A 23,968-nucleotide genomic window follows, 5' to 3' on the forward strand; every position below is an offset into this window, starting at 1 on the left:
GACATCACTGCTGCAAATTAGACTACAATGGTGTTCAGAGATAACAAATCAATTGGTTAGATTAAAGGATATTATCTAACAAGTATCAGAAAGCCTGATAAGGATGACAAGGCACTAACTGTGGAGGTTTTAAAGGATTAACTTACTCCTGGAATAGGTAAGGCTTGGAATCTATTACCTTCAGGAACCCCATGCAGAAGCCAGAAGCTACAAATTACTACTTAGTCTTACAAAGTAAAGGTCAGGTAAAGACAGCAGATTGTAGTAGACATCAAAGGAACTGGAATATGTTAAGTAGAAAGGACCCCATGGCATTTATATGAGATCTTAAGGTTACTATCCATTTAACTTATTAAAAAAAAAAAAAAAAAAAGAATCTTATGATGCTATTTTATTCCCACATGCCAGGAAGATAAGACAAGTTGCCCAAGGCCACTCAGCCTATTGACAGGCTTGTCGTTCAGAGTTTCCAACAGTGAACTCATGCCATCAGAGCACTGATTTATATGTCTACGTTTGGGTATTCAGAACAACACTGAAACTACACATTTAAAGCAGGCAAAGTCCTGTGGGACTACAGCCCATTTGATGGAAGAGGAAGCCCTTTAAATAAAGAAGACAACTCCTCCTTCCCCATTACCCATGACAAATGCATAATTGCTTGGCTCTTTTCAACATCCTGTCCCACTCACTTACCATCATGCTATAAATGGAGCTGAGAAACTGTATTTTAATTTTCAAAGTCCTGAACGGAATATCAATAAAGCCATGGGAGAAAGGCACATATGTTTACCATCCTTCTTCCCTTGGAACGTTAGCACAATGAGATTAACTCAAGGGAACCCAACTAGGTTTCCCTTTCTTTCCCATCTTTCTCTTGAGATTACTCCCGTAGCCGCTTAGCTTGTACTGTAGTATAGGTCAGTGACACTATCAAAGGTGTTCTGCTAACATGACCATCCGCTTTGGAGGAAGGAAGAAAGGGAGGCGAGGGAGAGAGGACTTCTATCGATAAGAAGAATGTAGGGCTGGATTAACACAAAAACAAACAAGCAAACAAAAAACCTTTTTTTGTGTGTCGAGAGAGAGACCAAAGAGCAACACTGAATGAGAAGGTGCCCCTCTTGAAAATATAAACTTCTGTTGAAATGACACTTAAGACATGTTATAATAAACTGTTTCACTGGCTTAGCACTAAAACTGCCTGACAGCCTGCTCCTCACCTGTGGGCTCAGATGTTGAATTTGCAGATCTAGGTACCAACAGTGATTTCTCTTGGCTGGTGATTTCCGGCTGTGTCCTTTTGCAGGCTCTTCACTGAGATGTAAAAGAGAGGTCCTGACCACTCAGAGCCATGAAGGCTCCCTGGAAACTTTCTGCAAGGGTAAGTGATATTAACAGCAACTGCCCTGGCCAGATTCCATTCCAAGTAATTGCATTCCACCAGGAACTTTGTAACAAAAGCCTCTCCCCATGCTGTCTTCTTGGGCCCCTCTGCCAATAAAAGACCAGCTGCTGGGCTCCAACTACTTTTGGGTCAAAGCAGTTTCTGGAGTTACGTGATGCACAGAATATGTACAGTGTGCCCGATCATCACAGCCTCCTTTGTCATCGGCCATGATTCCTTCATCAGTTTACAGTGTCAGGACATTCTTTAAATCTTCCCTTTTTGTCAAGGCCCAGGCTCAAAACTTTTTCTTTTCTCAAGAGTCCTTCTAAAGCTTGCCTGGAGGGATTGATCACACCCTCTCCGAAGTTTCTTCCCTGTGGTATTAACACAGTTTTAAAATAATGAATTTAGCTCAAAAAAATATGTATCCCTTTGTGTTTGTAATTTCCTGGTCCTTGCTCCAATGCAATCAGCTAGGAGGATCTGTGCTATTATCCCTATTCACAAATAAAGAAATAGTAGCACCCAACATTGTGTGGTTTTGCGTATACATCACACAAAAGAATACTTAAGGCCAAGTGGTGAGAGGGTGCCGTGTTATACGGGGTGGTAATTAAAATCAGAAGAGTCTGCGGCTTCCATCCCAGTTAGGGATCTTTGTTCTCTTTCTAAAATCCCCTCTGCTCTGTAGGTGGCATTTTCACAATTTTGCAAAAACTAAGCCTCTTGTCTCTCCCTGCCAAAAAGAGAGAGAGAGAGAGAGAGAGAGAGAGAGAGAGAGAGAGAGAGAGAGAAGAGGAGAGGAGAGAGAAAAGACTGCCAGATGTGATCATAGAGGAATCTGCTTCCTACTTTTTTTTTTCTCACATACACGTTTCTCCATACCTCAAAGAATGCCTTTTTCATATAAACCTTCTCCATCATTTCCCCAAGACATTGTCTTGGAAATAACTATAAAAACACTGATCTTGTACCTCTAAAACTTAGTTTTGAAATACAAAGCTATCTTTTCATGTATGATTGCATCTTACTCTTTCACTAATCCTGAGGCGGGAGAATTAGTACTTTCTCCATTTTCGAGATGGAATAAGATGCTTGGGATTCTTTTGCTGGTTCTGAAATGAACCAACTATAGAACTCAGAATGAATGGTTATAATCCCTCTGGTCTTCACTTTCGCCAAGGCTGGTCCTACGAGTCTGTACTTGTCTAGAATAGTAAACTAGGACCGTCTGCACCCTGTAGCAAGAGTGCCCTGCAATAGCAGGTCTGTCTTCCACACACACACGTACACCCACACAGGGAAAAAAAAAAAAACAACAATAGGAAAACAATTCTCCTTTGCAATTGCGCTTTGAGTTTATCTACAAAAAGTACAGCGGAATGAAAGTCGCATTGGCTTTTGAGTTCACAGAAGGCAAAGCCTGGCACCTTGAAAGACGAAGAGGATACAGAACAAAGTTAGTAGTCAGGGGTGTTCACCACATACTTGTGTGTGTTGTTTCATTTAATGGTCAGCACACAGCTCACCTACCTCATTTTCCCTATTGCACGGAGAAGTATGTCCTGAGGCACACACACCAGCGTCACTAAAGCTGGGTTATTGGTGGAGGTTGGTTGCTTCCAGGAGCTGCACTCTTAACTACCCTTCAGCATTGCCTAAGTATTAAGTGGGACGAACATACCACATCCCCTGATTTATTCCACACGCTCTCATGTCACATACACTAGTCACACTGCTTCTTGCTTTTGGACAGGACTTAAGGGTTAACCCAGAAGAGCAAAAGGAAATAAAAAGGATATTGAACTTGTTCAGAGAAAAGTTGAGATAGTTTTGAAGCAGTTGTCTGTTTTACTGCCAGTTGTAAAGAAAACAAGATATGGGATTTGAGCCAAGTCATCAGACTCAAATTCAATCTTTGCATATTTTTTTTTCCTAGCCAAGGCATATTTTCTTCTTTCCTTCCTTCCTTCCTTCCTTCCTTCCTTCCTTCCTTCCTTCCTTCCTTCCTTCCTTCCTTCCTTCCTCTCTCTCTCTCTCTCTCCATTTCTTTCTTTTCTTTCTTTCTTTCTTTCTTTCTTTCTTTCTTTCTTTCTCACCTTGTTTGCTTGCTTTCAAGGGTGGGAGTCGGGTGTGGGGAAAGGGGAGGGAGAGACTATAGAGGTATACAATTAAAACAAGCAAATCCCCCCAAGACTAAAAGTCTCCTCCAAGTTCTTGGACATGGGAAATGAAGCTGGACTAGGTCTTGGCACAGAGACAGCAGGTGCCAGGGATGAAGGAACTTACTCATCCCTTGGCTGATATGCTTGCTCTGGAGCCGGGCTGCCCTTTGGAGAAGATAGCAGGCTCCAGTCTTACACTGGTCTCCCAGGAAGGCCTTCTTGTGCCAGGATCCCCCTCCCAGCCCTGTTCAGTTCCACTTGTCACTGCAGGAGCTGGAAAGACATGACAGTCAAACTAGAAGATGGAGATGAGTGACAGCTAAGCTTTGGCAATGCTGGGGCACGGGAAGGCTGAGCTTCTTGGTACAAAGGAAAGGGCTAGAAAGGGGGGCATCTGGTGGTCTCTGAACAATTTATTCTTCCTTTCGTTCTATGGCCTTCATAGATTCTCCTTCAATATGAACGAGAGCTCCAGAATCTGTATGAGTGTCTGGTTCTAGAGTAAAGTAAGAGAACCCTCTGGGCATTTGTGTCTGTCTCTTTTCCAACTCACATTGGTCCTTTTCTTCCTTTATTTTTTATTTCACTTACCTAGTGTTTGTGGGTACAGAAGGGGAGGCATCAGAGACGTGAAATAAAAAGTCCTCATGTTCACTACCATCTTTCTTTTGGGAGCTGGGGAGGGTTCAAGTTCACTGACAGGTGAGAGTTCACACATCCATGCTTCCATAAAACCATGCTTTCCTTGGTCCAAACTCAAAGCAAGGATACTTCCTCCTGTCACTCGTCTTACAATGACATACATTAGAGTTTATACCCAAACCTGTTTTTCAAAAAATACCTGCCTCATTTATTATTATTTTTTAATGTTCCTCTCTTTCCTGGGCTCTCTGAACAGCAGCTTTTACTAAGTCAGGCTGTGTGGGCTGCCTGTTTTTCATACCAACACAGAGCCACTTGCTGTGCAAAGGAATGAAGTCAGAACCCAGGGATAATGGAGTGGAACTGGCACAAAGCAAAATTTCAAGAAGCACCCTTCCCTGAGCTAAACAAACACTGTAATAGTAGCCTCCCACAGCTCGGCAAAGTTGAAATGCTAGGAAGCAGCTCTGTGCCATGAAGTGCCTAAGAATTACCATCCCAGTCCCTGCTTACTTCATTCTTAGGTGGAAGAGAAGAAGAATGACACACACCTGTATATTATTCTTTCCTAATTTACTCCCAAGCCTCCTAAATCCATTTCCTTAAATCTCAAAACTTCCCCGGGTACGTCTATGTGCTTGTGACCTTTATCCACTCAGCAGTCAAATGTATATACAGTTGTCTTTCTGGGAGGGAAATGATGAATCCAGTTTTAATGTCAGGGACAAATGGAGAGAAAGTCTCATTTCACATCAAATCTTCCAGTGTCCAGCAGAGGGCAGCCAGTTCCAAACACATAACTTAAATATACTTGTGTGTCACCAACACCAAGAACTGTACCTACTTATTTTACTTTTCTAAAGAGAAATGAAACCAAGGGAGTCACCGGAAAATGATACCTCACTGTTAGGACAGCGATTCCCTGTTCAGCAGTGTAGCCCTCGGCCCATGTGCCACCGCATCCCGGGGAGACGAGGAGGCAGTCCCTGCTCATCAACATGCACATTCTCGGAGCTTCTGACCCAGAATCTAGATTTCAACAATCTCTCTAGGTGATTCTAATATCTAATATATTCACAGGTTTAGAAAACTCAGTACCAATTTGGCCACCTCATTCCACGAATTTTCTGAAAGGCAGGTGGACATACTTTGAAGGATTTGAATGTATATCAGGTTACAGATAGCAACACATTCAAGCTAACAGCATTCTTCTATAAATGGTTAAAACCCAGAGTTATGGTTACTGCTCGCTTCCTCAAGCAGATGCTGTTGCCCTCCACGTCCCCTGGAGGAAATAACTGCGGCTCTAGGGAGATTATCCTTTTTAGTTAGTGTGTAGGGAAGGTGAATATTAACTAAGAAGCTTCCAAAGATGTTTATGCTCCTTGCCAACTCTATGTGTGGTTACCTCCTACAGGACCTGGACAGCCCACTTTTTGAGCTTTACATATGTCAATGTCAAAACGGAGTTTACGGTGCTTTCCCTGTTGATTTCAGAGTTGTTTTTTGGTTTTTTTTGTTTGTTTCCACATCAACTATCATCACACGTGGGAATATTCTCAGTACATTTCATTCATATGTGATTATCTTACAGTTTACAGTTTATTATATGCATGCATTTGAGAAACAGGAACCATACTGTTCTATTACTTCTCTGGCAAATATGAGCCTGGGTTATTTCAAATGCCACTTAGCCCAAGAGGCAAAGGGAAATTTCGAGTTCCAATTTAGGTCTAGTTGGAACAACTTCCTTTCTAATGCTTCTTTTACATCTCTCGCTCTTATAATTTTTACACTTTCTACTATCCATTTCATATAGAAAAAAATGTAAAAAAAAAGTGGGGGGCAGCCAGGAAGTTTATTCACTTGGGCCCATGTGTCAACTCTTAACAAGGTAATTTTGTTGTTTTGTTTTGTTTCGTTTTGCTGGCAATGCTGCTACAGAGGAAATTGCTTGGAAGAAGAGGATCTCTAAGGAATTGAAAGGGAGTAGTGGCCTCTGCAGAAAAAGCTGGTGTCGAGAGATTGAAAGATGATGTATTTCAAAGTTGGAAAACAATGATGGAGTCACAAGGTCTAATCACAGCCCACGCTAGGGGAAGATCAAGTCCATCCCAGTGTGCATATGCAATGATGTTAGAACCATTTCTAAGGTGTGATTTCTCCAGGGACCACCCTTTAGGATAATGGGGTCTACTTTTATCTATCTATCTATCTATCTATCTATCTATCTATCTATCTATCTACTTACTTATAGTTTATTTATTTATAGTTTATTTATGTGTTGTGAAAGTGAAAGAGAGAATGATCAGGGAGGGACAGAGAGAGAGAGAGAGAGAGAGAGAGAGAGAGAGAGAGAGAGAGAGAGAGAGAGAGAGAGAGAATCCCAAGCAACCTGCACACTGTCAGCAGAGCCCAACACAGGGCTTGAATACATGAGCCACTGAGATCATGACCTGAGCTGAAATCAAGAGTCAGATGCTTAACCGACTGAGCCACCCAGGTGCCCCCGATGGAGTCTAAGTAGATCCCTGCACCAAATATTGGCTAGTTGTCCTGCTTCTCAGGTCATTGGCCACAGGTGTGATGGCAGGACAGGTGCATGTCTGATATGCATTTCCTCTAGTGGAAAATAATAACCCAGAGTACACAAATACAGACTGTGAGTCACAAAGGCAGCATACCGGGCTACCACGAAAGCTCAGGGCCAGCCCGAGGAGTACTGCCAGTTACAGGATGGAAGGACAGAGCTAACAAGTGCTAAGATGGTTACTCTGTCCATCCTCCTGCCAGAACTAATCTAGTCTGATTATTGCTGGGCACTCTCATCTTAGAAATATTTAGGGAGAGAAATATTTAGGAAGAAATATATTCATAACCTTTCTTTTATTTACTCATTTATCTATTCATTGCCTTGTCATTTATTAGCAAGCATTTCCTGAGTTTGAACTGGGAAGCAGTACTGGGACCTGGGGTTAAAATAAAACTTCCTTGGAACCGTGTATGGAGTCCTTTTCAGATTTCTCAAAGTATCAGATTTAGCCTGTAAAGGTGTCAAGTCTATTAGCATGAAATGATAAGCAGGAGGCTGAATTATTTTATACAAGCTGACTTCAAATGTGACATATGGCTTGCCTTTACATTTTCTCCGTGCTTCACATTTTATCTGAGATTATATAATTCATACTTCAAACACAAAATTTATTAAAGGTCTATAGAGGAATCAGCACTTAGTCTCAAGAATACTATTAAAAAGTAACCTCCCAGACAAGACAACTGGAGAAATACTTAGGAAGTGGTGATAGAAGGAACATAGGTAGACCAGGGTACCTGGATGGCTCAGTCAGTTGAGTGTCCAACTCTGGATTTTGGCTCAAGGCATGATCCCAGGGTGGTGGGATCAAGCTCCACATCGTACTCTGCACTGAGTGTGGAGCCTGCTTGAGATTCTCTCTCTCTCTCTCTCTCTCTCTGTCTCTCTCTCTCTCTCTGTCTCTCCCTCTTTCCCACCTTCCCTCTCACAAATAAATTTAGAAAAGAAGGAACACAGACCAGAAATGCAAAGACCTGGGTTCTGCTTAAAGACTACCAGTCACTAACAAGGTTTCAAGTAGTAAATACTTTCTCCACCCACCCAATGTTTTTGTATGGATGAGACGATCACACACATATTTTGTAATCATTTTGAGAATATATTCTGTGTCAAATACCCAAGGTGCTCTCGTCTCTCTCTCTTCCATATAAATGAGTTTGGGAAAGAAAGAGAGAGAATATGAAAGGAAGGAAGGTGGAAAGGGAAGGTTTGGGGAGTGAAGGAAATGAAAGCAGCAGCAAACTAAGCAGTTGTAGACAGGTAATATCCCATTTCAACACCGCTCTCTCCCATGTATTTATTTCAGAGTTCTTTGTAATTCCCCTGAGTTGGGTTTGTATAGGAGGAACATAATGAACCATGGATGAAACTTTGTATTTGTAATAAGTGGAGCCAAATGCTTTGGGTTTGATAATCTTCTGGGTTTTGTCATATGAGCTTAACCAGTTTCCAGTGGTTTCCGGGTAATGAAATGCTGACATGGATCTCCAGGGAGCCAGATGGCTTCCCACTTGCTGCGTTACCCTGCCCCCCCCCCCCCAGGCTCTACCAAGGTCTGCGGGGCGGGAAAAGTGAAATGTGGTGGCTCGTGGGAAATTTTAAGCCTTCATACAAATATAATCTTTACAAGTCTATAAAATTTCAAATAGTAAGGAGAGGAGAAAGGGGGGAGCATAATATAACTGCAGGAACCGTTTGCTCTGCAGATGCAAGAATTAATTGCATTCTCTCAGTGTGGTTCACATTGTCCGTGCAGGGAGAAGGTGGGAGGGAGAGGCCATTTCTACAAGAAGAGGACAGTGCTTTCCATCAAGCTTTAACTTGCTTACCTCTGGAATTTTAAACTAAACAGGGAAAGGCAAATTTCAAGCTCCATTTACTCTCAGCAAATCGGGACTTCTGGTCTCAATCTGAGTATAGAGACTTGTTCCTGGGCCACTTGTCTCTATGTTTGCACGACAGCCATTTCTACTGAAATAACTGGGTCACTAGAATTTGTCTTCAAACACCATTAAAATGTCAGCAATATCATACTCCCAGCATACAGAAGGGGGGGATACGAAGAGCGGAACGAGTGACAAAGGAGGTGATACACCTCTGAATACACTGCCATGCCTGTTTCCCTAAATAAGCACATCTTAATTTGCTGGTCCGGCAGAAATATCAATCTTTTTATGACGAGCATCTGTGACCTCATATCATACAAACTACTTCCAACCCTAAAAACCCTGATCTCAAAATTCTTTATAGAAAGGAACTTAAGTTGACCATCCTGGTGCTATGCTGGTAACACACATAATGTGACATATAGAGGGCTGGTGCCTGATTTCCTGCATGCTGGGATTGTGGTCTCTATCAGCTTGCTACAGAGCAGGTCCAGCTACGCTTAGGGCACAGTGGCCCTGCAATTAGTAACAAATCACCACCACCAAGTAACTGGAGAGCTCTGCTGATATGTGAATCTGGGATAAACCTGTAGGCAGTGACCCAAATTTCGCCTAATTATACCATTTATTTAAGGTCTTCATTTGTGTCAACACAAAAGGTGATTTAATTGAAAACTGCTGTCCACTCTGGTGGTCTGCCTCTTTTTTCTTCCAGAAGAAGCATGCGTTTCCATTTGCAGGCCATTCTCTTCCTGTTTGGGGAAGAAAATGAAGAAGATGGCACTAAAGGAGAAGGCATCCTAACAGTTACACTGGGCAGTCAGCCAGAATTACGGCAAGCACTGCAGGGGTGAGTAGCAGTAGATTTTAATTGGTGCCTGGGGGTAAAGGTCAGCTCTCTTGGAACAATGGATATCTATGGTGGTAACTGACTGAGTCCTCTGTGGGAGTTTGTAAATGTCAGTAACACACTTCCACATGGAAGCACAAAGGCGTTGGGCCCAAGGAACAAAGACAGCATTAGCTGTTGGAGAAAATATGTGAGTCTGTCGGTGAAATAGTGAATTAATAAAGCATAAGGGGCAGAGACACACAAACATACCACATAACATAAATTCAAAATAAAGCAGACTGCTTCCCCTATCAGACAAGTGCCTTCCTAAGACCCAACATCTTTTTCCTCGGCAGACGTTCGGCTGTCTTCCCGGACGTCCTCTGAAATTCAAACTCTACCGATACTTGAGTCAAGCTGGTTGGGCTTAGCTCTTAAAGCTACTTCATCCGAGTGAAATTTGGGTTTGCTGAAAGAGAACACCAGCATTTTGCTAAGAAGTTGTAACTCTTCCCTCTCTCAAAAGAAAACCGCATCCCTCTTAGCAGTAGTAGGGGAAAGGATGAGTCCCTGTCCCCGGAAAAGATGAACACCAGAAGTGTTCAGTGGGAAGGGGATCGCCCTCCCAACCCCCTACAAATGCTACACTGGTTCTCTTACTGCACTGTTTCACTCGATACTTCTCACTTCCCTGTCATCCCTGACAGTCACCTACTGCCTTAACCTGGGCACTCTCCTAAGCATTCAATACATTTAAAGACACTATATTTTCGAAATCCACAATTCAGATAAGCAAAGGACCACTTTGAGGAGCACTTTTAGAATGCAAAAGAGTAGGATGTGTAATTTATATTATCCAGTTATTAAGATTTCAGGAAATAAAAGGTGTAGTACCTGTGCCAATGTAAACCCACGTTCATCTCTACCTACGTACCTCTCCCCTCAATCTCCATTTTTGCAGACAGTGCCCTGTTTTATGCACGTGTGTATCTCCACCACCTAGCACTAAATAATGTTGGTTCAACTCGATTACATTTTTCTGTTGTAAATGTCAGGACCCTGCATCATACCAGTCTGCTTCACTGAGCAATTTAAGCCCCTCTTATGCTGTTTTCCGGACAATCCCAGACTACATTCCTCTCTAAACTCTTAGAGCCTTTGTCATTTGTACCATGCAATCCATCATCTTCTGACTCGCACTGTTCTTTAATTGCATCCCTGCAGCAGGATGGTAAATTCCATAAGGGCGATGCAAGGTTCACACTTTTTTTTTTTTTTTAACATTCACCAATGTGCTTGCAAAGAACTGGGCACAAGCCAAGTGTTCAATGAAATATGTAAATTGATTTCTTAAAATTGTACCTCCAAATCTCATCAGTAGTTCTGAATGACAAGTAGTTAAGATAAATGCTGAATATATCAGTATTGATCAACTACAATAAGGTAAAATTTACTTTTATTAATTCAATCTTAATAATGTCACCACTGGCCATTTACTGATTTCATAAGCAAGACAGGAAAAAGGTTTATAACAATTGAAAAGACATTGTGTTATTATTTTAGAATTAAAATTCAGTTGGGTCATGAAAGCATTTTTTTGGCCTAATTAGTCAATATAGTCAGATGGAAATGGAAATTAGCATGTTTAAGAGTCAAAATAGGCACATGCTTATTCATTTAAAATCTGCAAAGCAATCAAAGTTATATGTATGCACTGTGGTCTATGAACACTGGTTTCTCTCAAGACATACAATGAAAGACAGTTTTCATCTTTCTCCCTTCTCCTTTGACAAATATTTGCTTCTCTGTGAAGCCTTCATTGAATCCCCAAAGACAGAGTTCTATGTACACAGCTATTAGGATACGTATCGTAAGTTCTGTACTGTAGTTGACTGTTTATACATTCATCTCTTCTACTAGACTGCACGATCCTTAAGAGAAAGGACAATGTCTTATATTTTTATTGTACTTCCTAGCTCTTAAAAAGATCTGGCACAAAATAGACATTTAATAATTTTGGTTGAGTTGACAAATGACAGCGTAGGCAATGCCATGTCATTTGAAGGCGATAATAGTGGTCACAATGAGACTAACATTTATTGAACACTTGCTATGTGTCAGGCACTGTTCTTCTTTGCCTGTTTTTGATTTTTCTCACAACTGCCTTATGATATTGACGCATCATTCTATTTTATTTTAGACATGAGGAAACTATCACAGAGAGGTTAATAACACACACACCAACAAATAAAGCTTTGTCTAAGGGCATACAACTAGTATGTGGCTTGGCTGGAATTTAAAGCCAGGCAGACTGGCTCCAGGGTCCATTACATGAACCATTATACCACAACTAATGATTCCACAAGGCAAAAATTTACAGTGACCACCTTCAAATGACAAAATGTAGCTCCACCGTGACTGTAAATAGGTGCTGAGCTGGAACACCTGAGAAGTGCAGAAATCACAAGGTGTCCATGTAAATAGGAGAGGCCATGACACAGAGGGATGGGGAGCAGCTAAGAGAGGCGGCATTAAAAGGACAAAAAATCATTAAGTTGTGGGCGGCAGCAGTGATATTTGAATCTGCCGCTGGGGAGCTGGGGAGCTGATCGAGGCCTCCTACTCCCCCACACTTGAGTCATAATTGTGTTTTCCCTTCTGGCAAAACCAATTTCGGCCACAGCCATCAACATCCTTTACCCCTTTGAAAGCACTCAGGAAGAACAGAGAGATAAGGCTAAATTGTACTCCCTTGGAAAGTCTTAATAAGTTCCCAGTAAATTAGCCTTCCTCTCTCTGAGAGATCTCAAGAGATTCTTAATCTACTGTTGAAAACATTTATAGTTTTATTATACTTTTTTCTTCTAACTTATGCCTTCACTGTGTGCTTTGTATTAGCTTTCTCTCATCAATGCTTTGTTACTTTAAATGCTGTGCAGTCGTCTCTGCCACCTTCTCTCTTGGGTTGACATCTATGCCTTTCCTCCTACACCTCTTCTTTTATCTGTGAAAGACTGTGTATTCAGAGGTTTCGTTTTTCCTAATTCTAGTTTTTGGATTCATCCACATCATCCTCTTCTTCACTACAGGAATGCTCATTCTGGGGTGCCAGTTGCCAGGCAAGAAAATACTTAGTATTCTAGCCCCCAAACGCACCTGCGCACACGCACACACACAGCCCCAGAAAGCCAGAAGGAGAGATTTCTCTCTCCCAGTCATCAAAATGTATATCCCATAGTGCAGGCCTTTTTATCTCCGAAGATCTAAGCCCATCCTCTTACCTACAAATTACAGTATTTTTTCTGCATAAGTTATTTTCAGTAGTTGACTTGGAAGGTTAGGGAATGAGAAGTACACGAGCAGTTAGGGACCCAGTAAAATGGGAGGTGGATGCCTAGAACAGAGGAACAAAACCAACAGAAAAAGATTTGGTTAAGAGAAAGGTTAGGTCAGAAGAAGGAATGTTTAAATGGAAGCGATTTAGCCTCTGAGGCTGGTGGTATTCTCTTAATTTCTCCAAGGGGGGAGAAAGTGGTTTTATTAAAGGCTCATTGACATTGACTTTGTTTTTCCTGACAGCACCGAGAAAGCTTGAGGCAGATCTGATATATTGGAGTGAAACATCCCCACCCTAGTAAATATGGCAATTTCCTGTAGCGGCCGGCATTCATCTCCATCCATCATGAGAGCAGCTCGGGCTATTCACTAGAAACAAATGTTCTAGATACAGTATGTCAAACACCGGATGATGGAAACCTCTGAGAAGCCACAGGGAGTATGCTGGAAGCAAACAGACCAGAATGTTGAAAAGACCTCTGACCATTTTCCACAGCAGAGCATAACTTGGAACCAACCTGAAATGATGCATTTGACCTTCATAAAAGGGTAATGGATGGGCATTTAACATTAGGCCAGCCAGACTTCAGAGAATACAAGTTCTAATAAGGACAGATTATGAGGCAAAAATAAATTAAAAAAAACAACAACAAATAGCTAAATTAAAAAAAAAATCTGATCCCCAAAGAAGGCTGAGCAGGGGGTCTATTATGTGTATTTGAAGAATGATCAGTGTCTGATACAGGCTTCTTTCCCTTTTTGAAAACTTCTGCTCACCTGGCCACAAAAGCAACCTACCTTTTCAGACCCAGTCAGTGGTACAAGATAAACGCAATCTCCGGGCCAGTCTTACTTCATCATATTTGGAGACCAATGCAGACTAGATCCATCCTGATTAGATTCATTTTTTAAGAAAGAACAAAACCAAAACACAGAGTTCTAATTTCTTCCTCAGTGTGATACAGAAACACCACCTGATGCCAACTAGAAAGCATTATCTAAACTTAGAAAAGGTTGATCTGTGGATCTATCATCTTTCTACCTACCTATTTAGCTAGCTAGCTATCTGTGTATTTTTTAAAAAATAATCATAATAAACTCTGAATTTTGAAAGCAATGTTGTGTAAACTTGATCCTCATACACATATAACTTTTTAAATCAGCAACTCATGATTAATATTTAATGTATTAGATGCTTATTATATGTGATAGACACAACATCTTACAAATGAGGAATAAGAAATATATGATATTAATTATGCAAGAAGCTTCTTTCCAGTAAAAAAGTACTTAGCAATACTTAATACTACATGAAATAAAACAGTAATATACTACTTAACTGGATCAATTCTGAGAAAATTGTATATTATGAACTTGCTATGTTTTTTTACGTTAGTGTTAGACACAGATAAGGTTTAATAAAAATCAACTAGGTGCTACTATAAACATAATGTGCTGAAATCAAAAAGATTATGGTTTTATTCATATTTATTTATTTATAAATGTTATCATGGGTGCTTTGATTCATATAAAATTGTACAAGGTACATGGCTGTTTCAGCTGTAGTTTAGTATACAGAGGATGGGTGGCCTAGATGAGTGTTTTTTTCCCCAACTCTGCTCTATGGAGCCCAGGAGTCCCAGGGGGCTCCCCAGGGCCACCTCGGGGTACTGAGAGGGTTTGCTCGTGGGCCCAGCTCCTGGCACCCTGCTTGTTTCAAACAGAGCACTTTGCACTTAGTATTCTGTAGCTTGCCTGAAACCCAATGGCTTGGATGACTCTTGGAAAATCACCCAGAGGGGGCGGGAAATGTACATGCAGCATGTTTTCTTGCACTTGATTTTCTTTCTGAATGCTCAAGAAGAGAACAGAACAGAGATTGATGGACTGAAACAGCACATACACTCAACTGTTCCCAGGAAGGATCAGAGGAGATGATCTCTCCCTTTAGCCATCATTGCCCAGGTTAAGCATAGGGAAGTTTGGAAAATGCCACTTCCACTATGTCTCTGAGTTCATGGGCTGCACTTCTTCATGAATGAAATATATGTTATTTTTAAAAGATTAGAGGCAAACGCATGATCTTGTGTACAAAGGGACAGATAAAAGAGTTAGGGCGGAATGAGCAACTGCTGAGTATCTGCCAAGGGAAATGTCATGTACCCCCTTTGATGTATTATACAATAAACTGGTTCCCCTTGGCCTCGCCAGATAATGTTGAGGGAGTGCTATGCAAAGTCCTGGCATTTTAAATATTAATCATGCCCTTCTTGGCTAGAAAAGATAAAATTATACATTTTGGCCTAGAAATAACTAAAACCTACAGGGATTTTTACTATCCTTATTTATTCACTTGAAAGAATTAATTTCATAATTAGAGAAAAAAAACGAGCGAAAGCTGGTTTTACAATGTCCTTTGCTTTTCAAGTTCCAGCCGAGGAGCCCAAAAGCCAACCTAAGTTTGGTTCAAATCCTCAGCCATGTGTTGGACATCTACCATACGCCAGGATGCTGCGCTCGGCTTGTTACAACCTAGGAAGCTGATGAAGGTACTTTATCCTCTCTATGGCCTTTCATTCTAGATGGGGCATTAGACAGGGTCAAGACCAACTACTCAGGAGTGACAGAAAAGTGCTAGAAAAGAGAAGCAGATGCCTGGAAAATAAAAAAAGAAAGAAAGAAAAAAAAGGAGTGAGAACATTTCTTTAATGGAATTGATTAGATTTTGTGGAACAGAGGATATTTGACATTTACCTTAAAGGTCTAATTAATGATCTTAGATTCTAATTTGAGTTGCATGCGACCTCAGGCAAGTCACTAAATTCTAGGGACTCAGTATCCATATCTGTTAAATGAGAAAGCAGAATCTGAATACCTCTAACAACTTTTAGGCTCTGATTCAATGATTCCATATTTTTTCCTAAGAGAAGCTGGCAGATATTATCAACTGCATCTTTTCTCTGTCCCCAGAAGTCACATGCATGACATCTATATCTATATCTATATCTATTTCTATATCTATATCTATATCTATATCTATATCTATATCTATATCTATATCTATATCTATATCTATATCTATATCTATATCTATATCTATATCGTCTATATCTATACCTATCTATATCCATATTTATCTACACACACACACACACACACACACACCCCTCCCAAGGAAATGTCAAGAGGAATTAAGCATGCCCTGGATATAAAGAGAAAAGACAAGGAGTCAATAACCAAACGCTTATTTAGAAAGTGCCACGTACAGTAAGGTAATTAAAACCTAACATCTGGAGAAAATGCAAACAGTGTTTAATGCTGGCATATACCAAGAGACCCACAAAAATGATCAATGCGTCTGAGGAGCTGGGGTCCTATTTATAGGATGAAAGTCTTGGAAGGCTCTCTCAGCAGGAATAGTATTAATTAAGTGGTGATAACACAGAAAGGAGAAGAAACTGGGGTGTGGGGGGGCACAGGAAATATAAAGACCAAATACTCTCTAGGTTTCTTCTTTGCTGAGAACAAAGTGCATGGAGAGGACAAGGATATAACAATGAAACGAACTGTATGTTCCAGGTTAAAAAACAAAACCAAACACCTTTTTTTCTTATTTTTCCTCTCAATGAATTCCACTTGGGATTTTGTATTCTTTAATCCTCGAAGATGTTATACAACACCTCATGAAGGGAGAGCAGCTAAGGCTGGTTGGGGGTGATGGGAAAGGTATTGCTGATAGACACACACAGAGTTTAAAGAAGTTTTCTTTTTAGGCAGAATACCAATAAACTCAGTGAGAATTTAAGATTGAGACGAAGATTTCAGCATCGATTTTGTCTTTCTTTGTTACATTTGTATTAGTTCTTCCCATCACCCTCCACATCCTAGCTGCTCATTTCAGGTGCATGTTAAATCATCCTTTCCCATAGACGATTACATGTAAGTAGCCAATAAACCATTGCTGACACCAACAAGCCTTGGGATTTATCATGGGCTGGGTTGGGGAGCGCTCTCCTCTGGAGACGTGGTGATAGACAGCTAGCCTGCCTCTCCTCCGGCACCAGGATCCACTTATCCTTATTCTTCTGGGCCTATTTCATCTACTAGGTGCAGGGCTCCTTTGAAAGAGGGAGCTAGGACAATACCTGGGAGCAGGCTTTCTAGGTCTCTTAGTCAAGATTTCCTAGACTGCCCTATGACGAGATTACAGTTTTTACTGTAACAGACGTATCCAAGGAAAGCTGCTGTCATTTACAGCAGGCTTGCAGAGAAACAGCCAATGGATGATCATTAATTTAAACTGTAAATAAGGGCCTGTTTTGTTCTGGACTCTGATCCCAGGAATGCCCCTAACAAGCTGTCTGCAAAGCCAGGGTGTCATGCCCGCTGTTGGAGCCACGTTGATTGAAGAACTGTGCTCGTCCTCCCAAGCAGCTAAAAATAGCAATAAGGATGTGAAGGCAAAAACAGGTTTCTGGGAATGCAAGGCAGTTACCCTGATGTCAGTTTTATTCCAGTTGCTCCCACTGATGTGAAAAGCAGAGAGACATATCTGGTACAAAAGATGTTAACTTGCTCGATGGCACCCTAGAGACGGAAAAGAATTAATACAACCCTACAAAGGAGTCTGCCTTTATACTGGAGGACACAGAAGTCCGAGGAGAATCGGAGCGAACTTGAATGCTTTTGTCCTGCATAATTAATTGAGTCTGGTATTTCTTTATTTCTTCTTCTTCTTTCTTCACCTTTTTAAAAAATATAAACTCTCATTGATTGGGGGAAATATATTCACACTTTAAAATGTTGTGCAGGTACTATCTCTTTGGTTGGAGTATGTCCCTTTTGGTGGGGGGGAATACATATTTCATGGTGATAAATTCACCTCATAAGTAGAGAAACTGTACACAAATATACTGCTATGTCAACATTATTGATTTCTGCACCATTGTAAAGACCTTCATCGTCCTCCAATATTTCTTAAATCTATCAGCGTCTCAGAAAGTGACCCTGAAGGCCTCATTTATCTGTACAGGAAAAGATCCTTCGGCTCAGGTTCACCCTTAAACGGTGTGAATGAAACAGCGCAGGCCCGCCTCTGCTTCTAGAAGGTAAGAGGCCCGGAGAAAGCTGTTCTCTCAGTCACGGACAATGACTTCTCTCTCTCTGGAAATAGGGTCTGCCAAGGTTTAATTTTAGCTAAATGCCATGGCCGGTGACTTTTCACAGTCTTGCAGATGACAACAGACTAAGTGTGCAGCGGCTGATGCTGCACACCGAGGGACGTAAGTGGATCGGAGGGCAGGGCTCCTGGCTGTGTTCCCTCTAAGCTTCCCTTCCCACCTTAGGAGCCACACCTGGGCTTGAGAGGCTCACTTTTCAAGCTCTGCTCCTGCCGACAATGTTGGAGCCACTTGCTCTGCTGCTACAGAAAATCCTATGCTCACACTCAGTAGTTGGCATCTTTTTTTTTTTTTTTTTAATAATATGCCTCTCTAACAGCATCAATAAAACAGGGACTTATCACTAGATTAGAACAATTCTAAAAACAATTTTGAGGTCTCTTTCAGCTATAAATTCCTTTGTTTTTGCCTCTATCACTTTGCAAAGGGGAACATGTAAATGTCACACCCAAAGTCATCTGTTAGGTGGAAACAGAGTCAAAGGAACTTTCAATGACAGAAAGTCACATTCCATTTATTACTAGAATACAGGACCTTTGAGGGTGGAATAGTGATTTATTTCTCTTTGTAGCCTGTGATGCCCACAGATTGTTGACTCTTAAATGAAATTAATTAAAAATGTGAAAGTGGAGGAAAAATCAATAGGGGATATAAGAATTGATTCAAAGCTAACCAACAACTAAATCTCATTATAAAAGTAAAGGATATAAGTTCAGTTGCTCACTTTAGGACTGTATACACTAGGTCAAATTGTTTGGATGTAATTGCTGATGATGGACCAGTAATTAGCCAGTGAGGGGAAGAAGGAATATTCAACATACACCTCTACATCCGTGACGTTGACATTACTGAGCTATGCTGTTCAGTATCGGGGCCATCAGCCACAGGTGGTTTTTTACATTTAAGTTAAAGCGAAATTAGATTTAAAACCCAGTTCTTCAGTCACACCAGCTATATTTCAAATACTCAATAGCCACAAGTGGTTAATGTCTCAGGTGGTGGACAGATTAAAGGCACATTGCTATCATTACAGAAAGGTCTACTGAACATTTCTATTTAGGGAGGATAGTCACTACTATTACTTCTAATAATTATATGAAGAAGGAGGAAGAGGCAGATGAGAAACAAATAATAAAGAGAAGACATTGATAAGAGCCTTAACTGTTCTGTCCTAAACACCTGAAATGCCTCATTTCATATGATAGTTACCACTATTCATATGAGGCAGGAATTGGAATTACCCCTGTTTTAAATTCTATGACACTGCTTGGAGACATTAAGGAAATCACCATAGTTTATACACTTGTTAACTGGTTTAGCTGGGTTTGCATTCAAGCCATATGACGCCAGAGTCTATTTCCACTGCTTCTACTGAAGCACTTGAAATGCGTAGGGCCAGAGGGAATGTTACACTTGACAAAACTGGTTCTCAATCCTAGATACATACCAGAAGCATCCAGGGAGCTTACTCAAAGTACAGTTACCTGGGCCCTAATCCAGAGCAATGGGGGTAAGACCAGGGCTTGCACATTTGGGAATCAACTAGTGCTTTGGTATGCAGCCAGAGTTGAGGAATGATGGTAGAGAGATGTTCTCATCTACCTCCCATAGTTCAGATAACAAAACGCAGAACCTAGCCAAGGTCACTAACACTTAACTATTGACATATCTAAAGCGAGAACCTGGATATCAGTGCTACCATCATAAAAAAATATGGCTTATGACATATTAATGGACAACAATTTTCTATTTCCAGATGGATACTGTTATTTCATGCAGTTCGCACAACACTTAGAAACTGTATGTCAGAATTCAGAATCTGACAATGCAAGTTTACAAACACCAAAGAATGGATGTGGTGCCGCTCTCTCCTCCTGAGACAAATAAGTCTTTATCATTTAAAAGCAAATGTTTTCTTCTTCGAGAAAGTCATATCTCTTTCGGAAAGGCAGATAAACCCTCTTACTAGGAGCAATAAAATGCAGAGGCAACAGTATGGCTGACAACCAAGAAACCTGAATTCTAGTTCCTGTTGCACCCATAACTCTGCAATGGGGCAAAGCATTACCTTTCACTGAACCTTAATTTTTCTCATCTAGAAAATTAGGGTGCAGTTTATGACAATCTCCATGGTTCCTTCCAGCAGCGCCTCCGTTCTGACATTTGTGTGCAGGCTGAACATACTTTAGCAATTAAATGCCCAACCTGCTACCAGAGGACACATTCACTTCAATTCTATTTAATTTACTCACGTCAGGGGAAAACAGGGGCACTTCAGAGGAAGACCCCACCTCTTTTTCTATCTTGTCAAGGCTGCTTCTGATTCTCGTGACTGGTCGGAGCTCTTGCAAGAGAGTCAGCAGCATCCACTCAAGGATTCCTTGGAGCTGCCTTTCAGAAATGGTAATGATATGCCTACCTCTCACCCTCCTACATTCACAGCTGTTGCTCTGGGAATTATGAGAAGTCAGACATTTTACCCCCTTAACATCTGTCAACTCATCTTTACACCTCTCCTCCCAGATTAATTGTAAAATCATGGATTTTTAGCTAGCTAGAGAGGCTAGCCAGCCAAGACACAAGTCACGTCACGAAGAAACAGTGCACCGAATATACATATCTTACCTTACGCTTGTTGGTAGGACACACGTAGAGATAGCTTAAAATTGTTTTCAACCCAACTTTATCATTCAGCTTCTCATAGGTTGTTCCATAATCAGTTGACCTATAATTCAAAAGGAGCATTAATGAGGACAGAAGTATACGTCACTTGGCCGCTTGTCAGTATAATGCATGTTTTACGTAGTAGAATGGCTCTCAGGAGGTTTCTAGATGATTCATGTAGTATATAATGATGCTTAATTATGTACACAGTGGCATCATGTGAGTGGTTAACATTTGCATTTAAATTGAATTGGTAAAAATTAAAACTCCATCTCTTTACTGCTCCTTAATGTACGTACTCTGCATAAAATATGTGGTTGGTTTTAAAAGATTAAGAGATGAGAGTGTCTCTCGAATTGACCACATAAATGAAGAGTTTTGGCAGAGTTGACATTTTCAAACTTTTGCTTTATGTCTGGCACCGTGGAAAAGCAGGTTCTCATGATTTATCTACAAATCGTGTTTCCTTTCATGAGTCATAGAATTTATGGTGGATCATTCCCTTCAAAGGTCATTCAGTCTTTTCCTATTATTTAAGAGTAAGAAAACATCTTAATAATAAGTGAAATTCCACAATCTTATTTGGTGGCCTTTTCTGCTGTTAAGCAACCTTCAGCTGGGAGGGCATTACTTTTTGGCACTGACCCTATCTATTTTTGAGATTCTCTCATCTTTATCTAGCCCTTGGTCAATAACTTATTAATTCTGACTGAATCAATAGGCTTTAATCACCTTCTCTATCAAAGTTTATTACATATTTCAGAATTGTAATCTTATTAGATCATTACAACCGCGTGCAGGAGGGAATATTATCTGTATTTCAAGTAAGAGATTGACAGAATTTAAGTGATATTCAAAGAAAACAGCTGACAAATTGCCAGCTAGTATTTGAATCCAGGTGTTCTGGCCCTAGGTCCCGCATTACTTCTACTAAACCACAGTTTGTTTGTTTCTTTGTTTAAAATGAAGGAAACGTAATTTCCTCTTTGCCTTCTTTTTACATATAGGAGATTCCCAATTCATTCATTCATTCATTCATTCATTCATTCATTCATTCATTCATTCATTCACATTTGTAGAACTAAAATGTACCAAACCTGTGCTATGTACCAGGGTGCAATACATTGCCCCACTTTCAAAATCTAACAACTTTATTTGAGAGGCAGAGATATAAGGTTATCATGTGTTAAGTTCAATGTTACAGACAAGAATTAACAAGGCTTAGGGGTGCCTGGGTGCCTTAGTCAGTTGAGCATCCGACTCTTCATTTCAGCTCAGGTTATGATCTCACTGTTGGTGAGATCAAGCTCCTGACAGCATGGAGCCTCCTTAGAATTCTCTCTCTTCCTCTCTTTCTGCCCCTCCCCTGCTCGTGCACGCTCTCTTTCCCTCTCAAAATACATAAATAAACATTTTTTAAAAAAGAATTAACAAGGCTTAGAAAATAAAGTTGGTGTAATTGGACACATAAAAATGTAACTATTTTAATTAATCTTTGATATTAATAAAAGATACAAATCCCTACAGGTCATGAAGACTACATAGAAGGTGTTTGTGTTAACACCCGCATCATCACACATTAAGAACCCACCCTGGACCAGGCACTGTAGCAAGAAAGCTGTATACATGATCTTGGAATTAAGGAATTAACAATTTATTCTGGCTGGGGATCCAGGGCATTTTATCCCTAAAATTTATACACATATAAACTATATATATACACAAATATAAATGCATATATATAACTATATACTATATTTTAATATAAATATTATAAATCTATATATAATCTTATATGATTTATTATATAATATTTATAATTCATAATATAAATCATAATTTGTTATATAATAAAATATCTATAAATATCATAGATACATTATAATGTATATCTATAATTATCTGTAATACCTATCTAATAATTATCTATAAATAAACATTATAGATATATTACTATATAACAAACTATATACTTTATATTATAAATTATAAATATTATATAATAATTAAATACAATTCTATAATAGTCAACACTTTATAGAGTTTAGATGATGCTCCAAGTCAGTGAAGATTGGGGTATTATGTAAAGTTTCTTGGAAGAACTAATGCACTTGAAAATGGAAAATGGGTAGAGCTTTAGGAAAGGGAAGCAATCAGAGCATGATGAACTAGAAGGCACCTTGTGTTACCCAAATAAATAACTGGCTTTCTTCTGGACCAGCCTGTTCTCTAGCCCAATCAAACAAACATTGGCTTGATAGCCAAGAATATTTGAAGAGCAATCAAAGCTTTCACAGATCTTATCCATGAACTACAGCACACTTCTTTAGATCTTCCTTCCATATTCATCTTTTTCCCCTCAAACTCAAGCTGATATGAAATTTCCTCCAGCTCTCTGAAAAACTTCTAAGACTGCTTTCTCCACTTGCCCAATCCTGGTGTTTGGTGTATCCGCCCCCCCACCCCCAATCCTAACCAGGCCTTACTAGATCAACTTCGTCTCTTTCTTAAGACTTTCTTGTCTCTAAAATGTCACTAGCCTTTCTCTAGCTCCTTTCTTCAGATTACTTCTTCTAATCATTATTTTGAACAATACTCACAAGTTAAGAACAAACAAATAGAGGCAAAATCTATCATGGGGGTGGCTATGCCAGGGGGACAGGGTGTGCTACACTGACAGGTGCTGCCTAGCCATAGGTGGACATCAGTAGGACAATGTTGGAGATGAGAGAACGGTTCAGTTTTACTGGTGGGATAATGGTAATCGAGGCCAGAGAAGTAGGAACAAATCTATAGAGGGGCAATAATGAGTTTCTCATCATTTTTACCAACTCAACCCTTAAGATATTCAATGAATATGTTTACATTCAAAAAGTATACTTTACAGGGCAAACGAGGATGATCCCTTAAGGACACTACATGGACTCACTCGTGTGTGTGTGTGTGTGTGTGTGTGTGTGTGTGTGTGTGTCTGTATGTGTGTGTTTAGCTGAAATCTCAATGTAACGGCAATAATAGAGTTACTAGCTTACATATACATTTGTAACTTTTTTTCAGAGAGTTTACAGTATGTTATCGGATATTTTCCTTTTATTATAACATCAGCAGTACAGATCCTTCAAGGTATCTGCCATTACTGTTTAATGCCATCTCTTGCCCCTTGATTTTTCAAAGCTCAGAAACTGAATAAAAATTTGTTAATTCTCAATTTCAGCAGAGCTGCATGTTTAGGCATTATGGCATCATAATAACTGATAGATGGAGAGAGGGAAAAAAATGA

The 23,968-nt window shown here is 40.2% G+C and overlaps 1 protein-coding gene across 6 annotated transcripts in view; it reads right to left on the reverse strand.

Moving 5' to 3' along the window:
• Positions 1 to 23,968, reverse strand: part of SORCS1 (sortilin related VPS10 domain containing receptor 1) — a 507,743-nt gene that overhangs the window by 214,996 nt on the left and 268,779 nt on the right. For all 6 annotated transcript variants that reach the window (XM_045040656.1, XM_019813798.3, XM_023240902.2 and 3 more), the window contains one exon: positions 20,650 to 20,749. In XM_045040656.1, the coding sequence (XP_044896591.1) occupies positions 20,650 to 20,749 (100 nt within the window). The remainder of the gene's footprint in view (positions 1 to 20,649; positions 20,750 to 23,968) is intronic.

The sequence above is a fragment of the Felis catus genome, chromosome D2 (assembly GCF_018350175.1).
Source record: "Felis catus isolate Fca126 chromosome D2, F.catus_Fca126_mat1.0, whole genome shotgun sequence".
Classification (NCBI taxonomy): Eukaryota; Metazoa; Chordata; class Mammalia; order Carnivora; family Felidae; genus Felis; species Felis catus.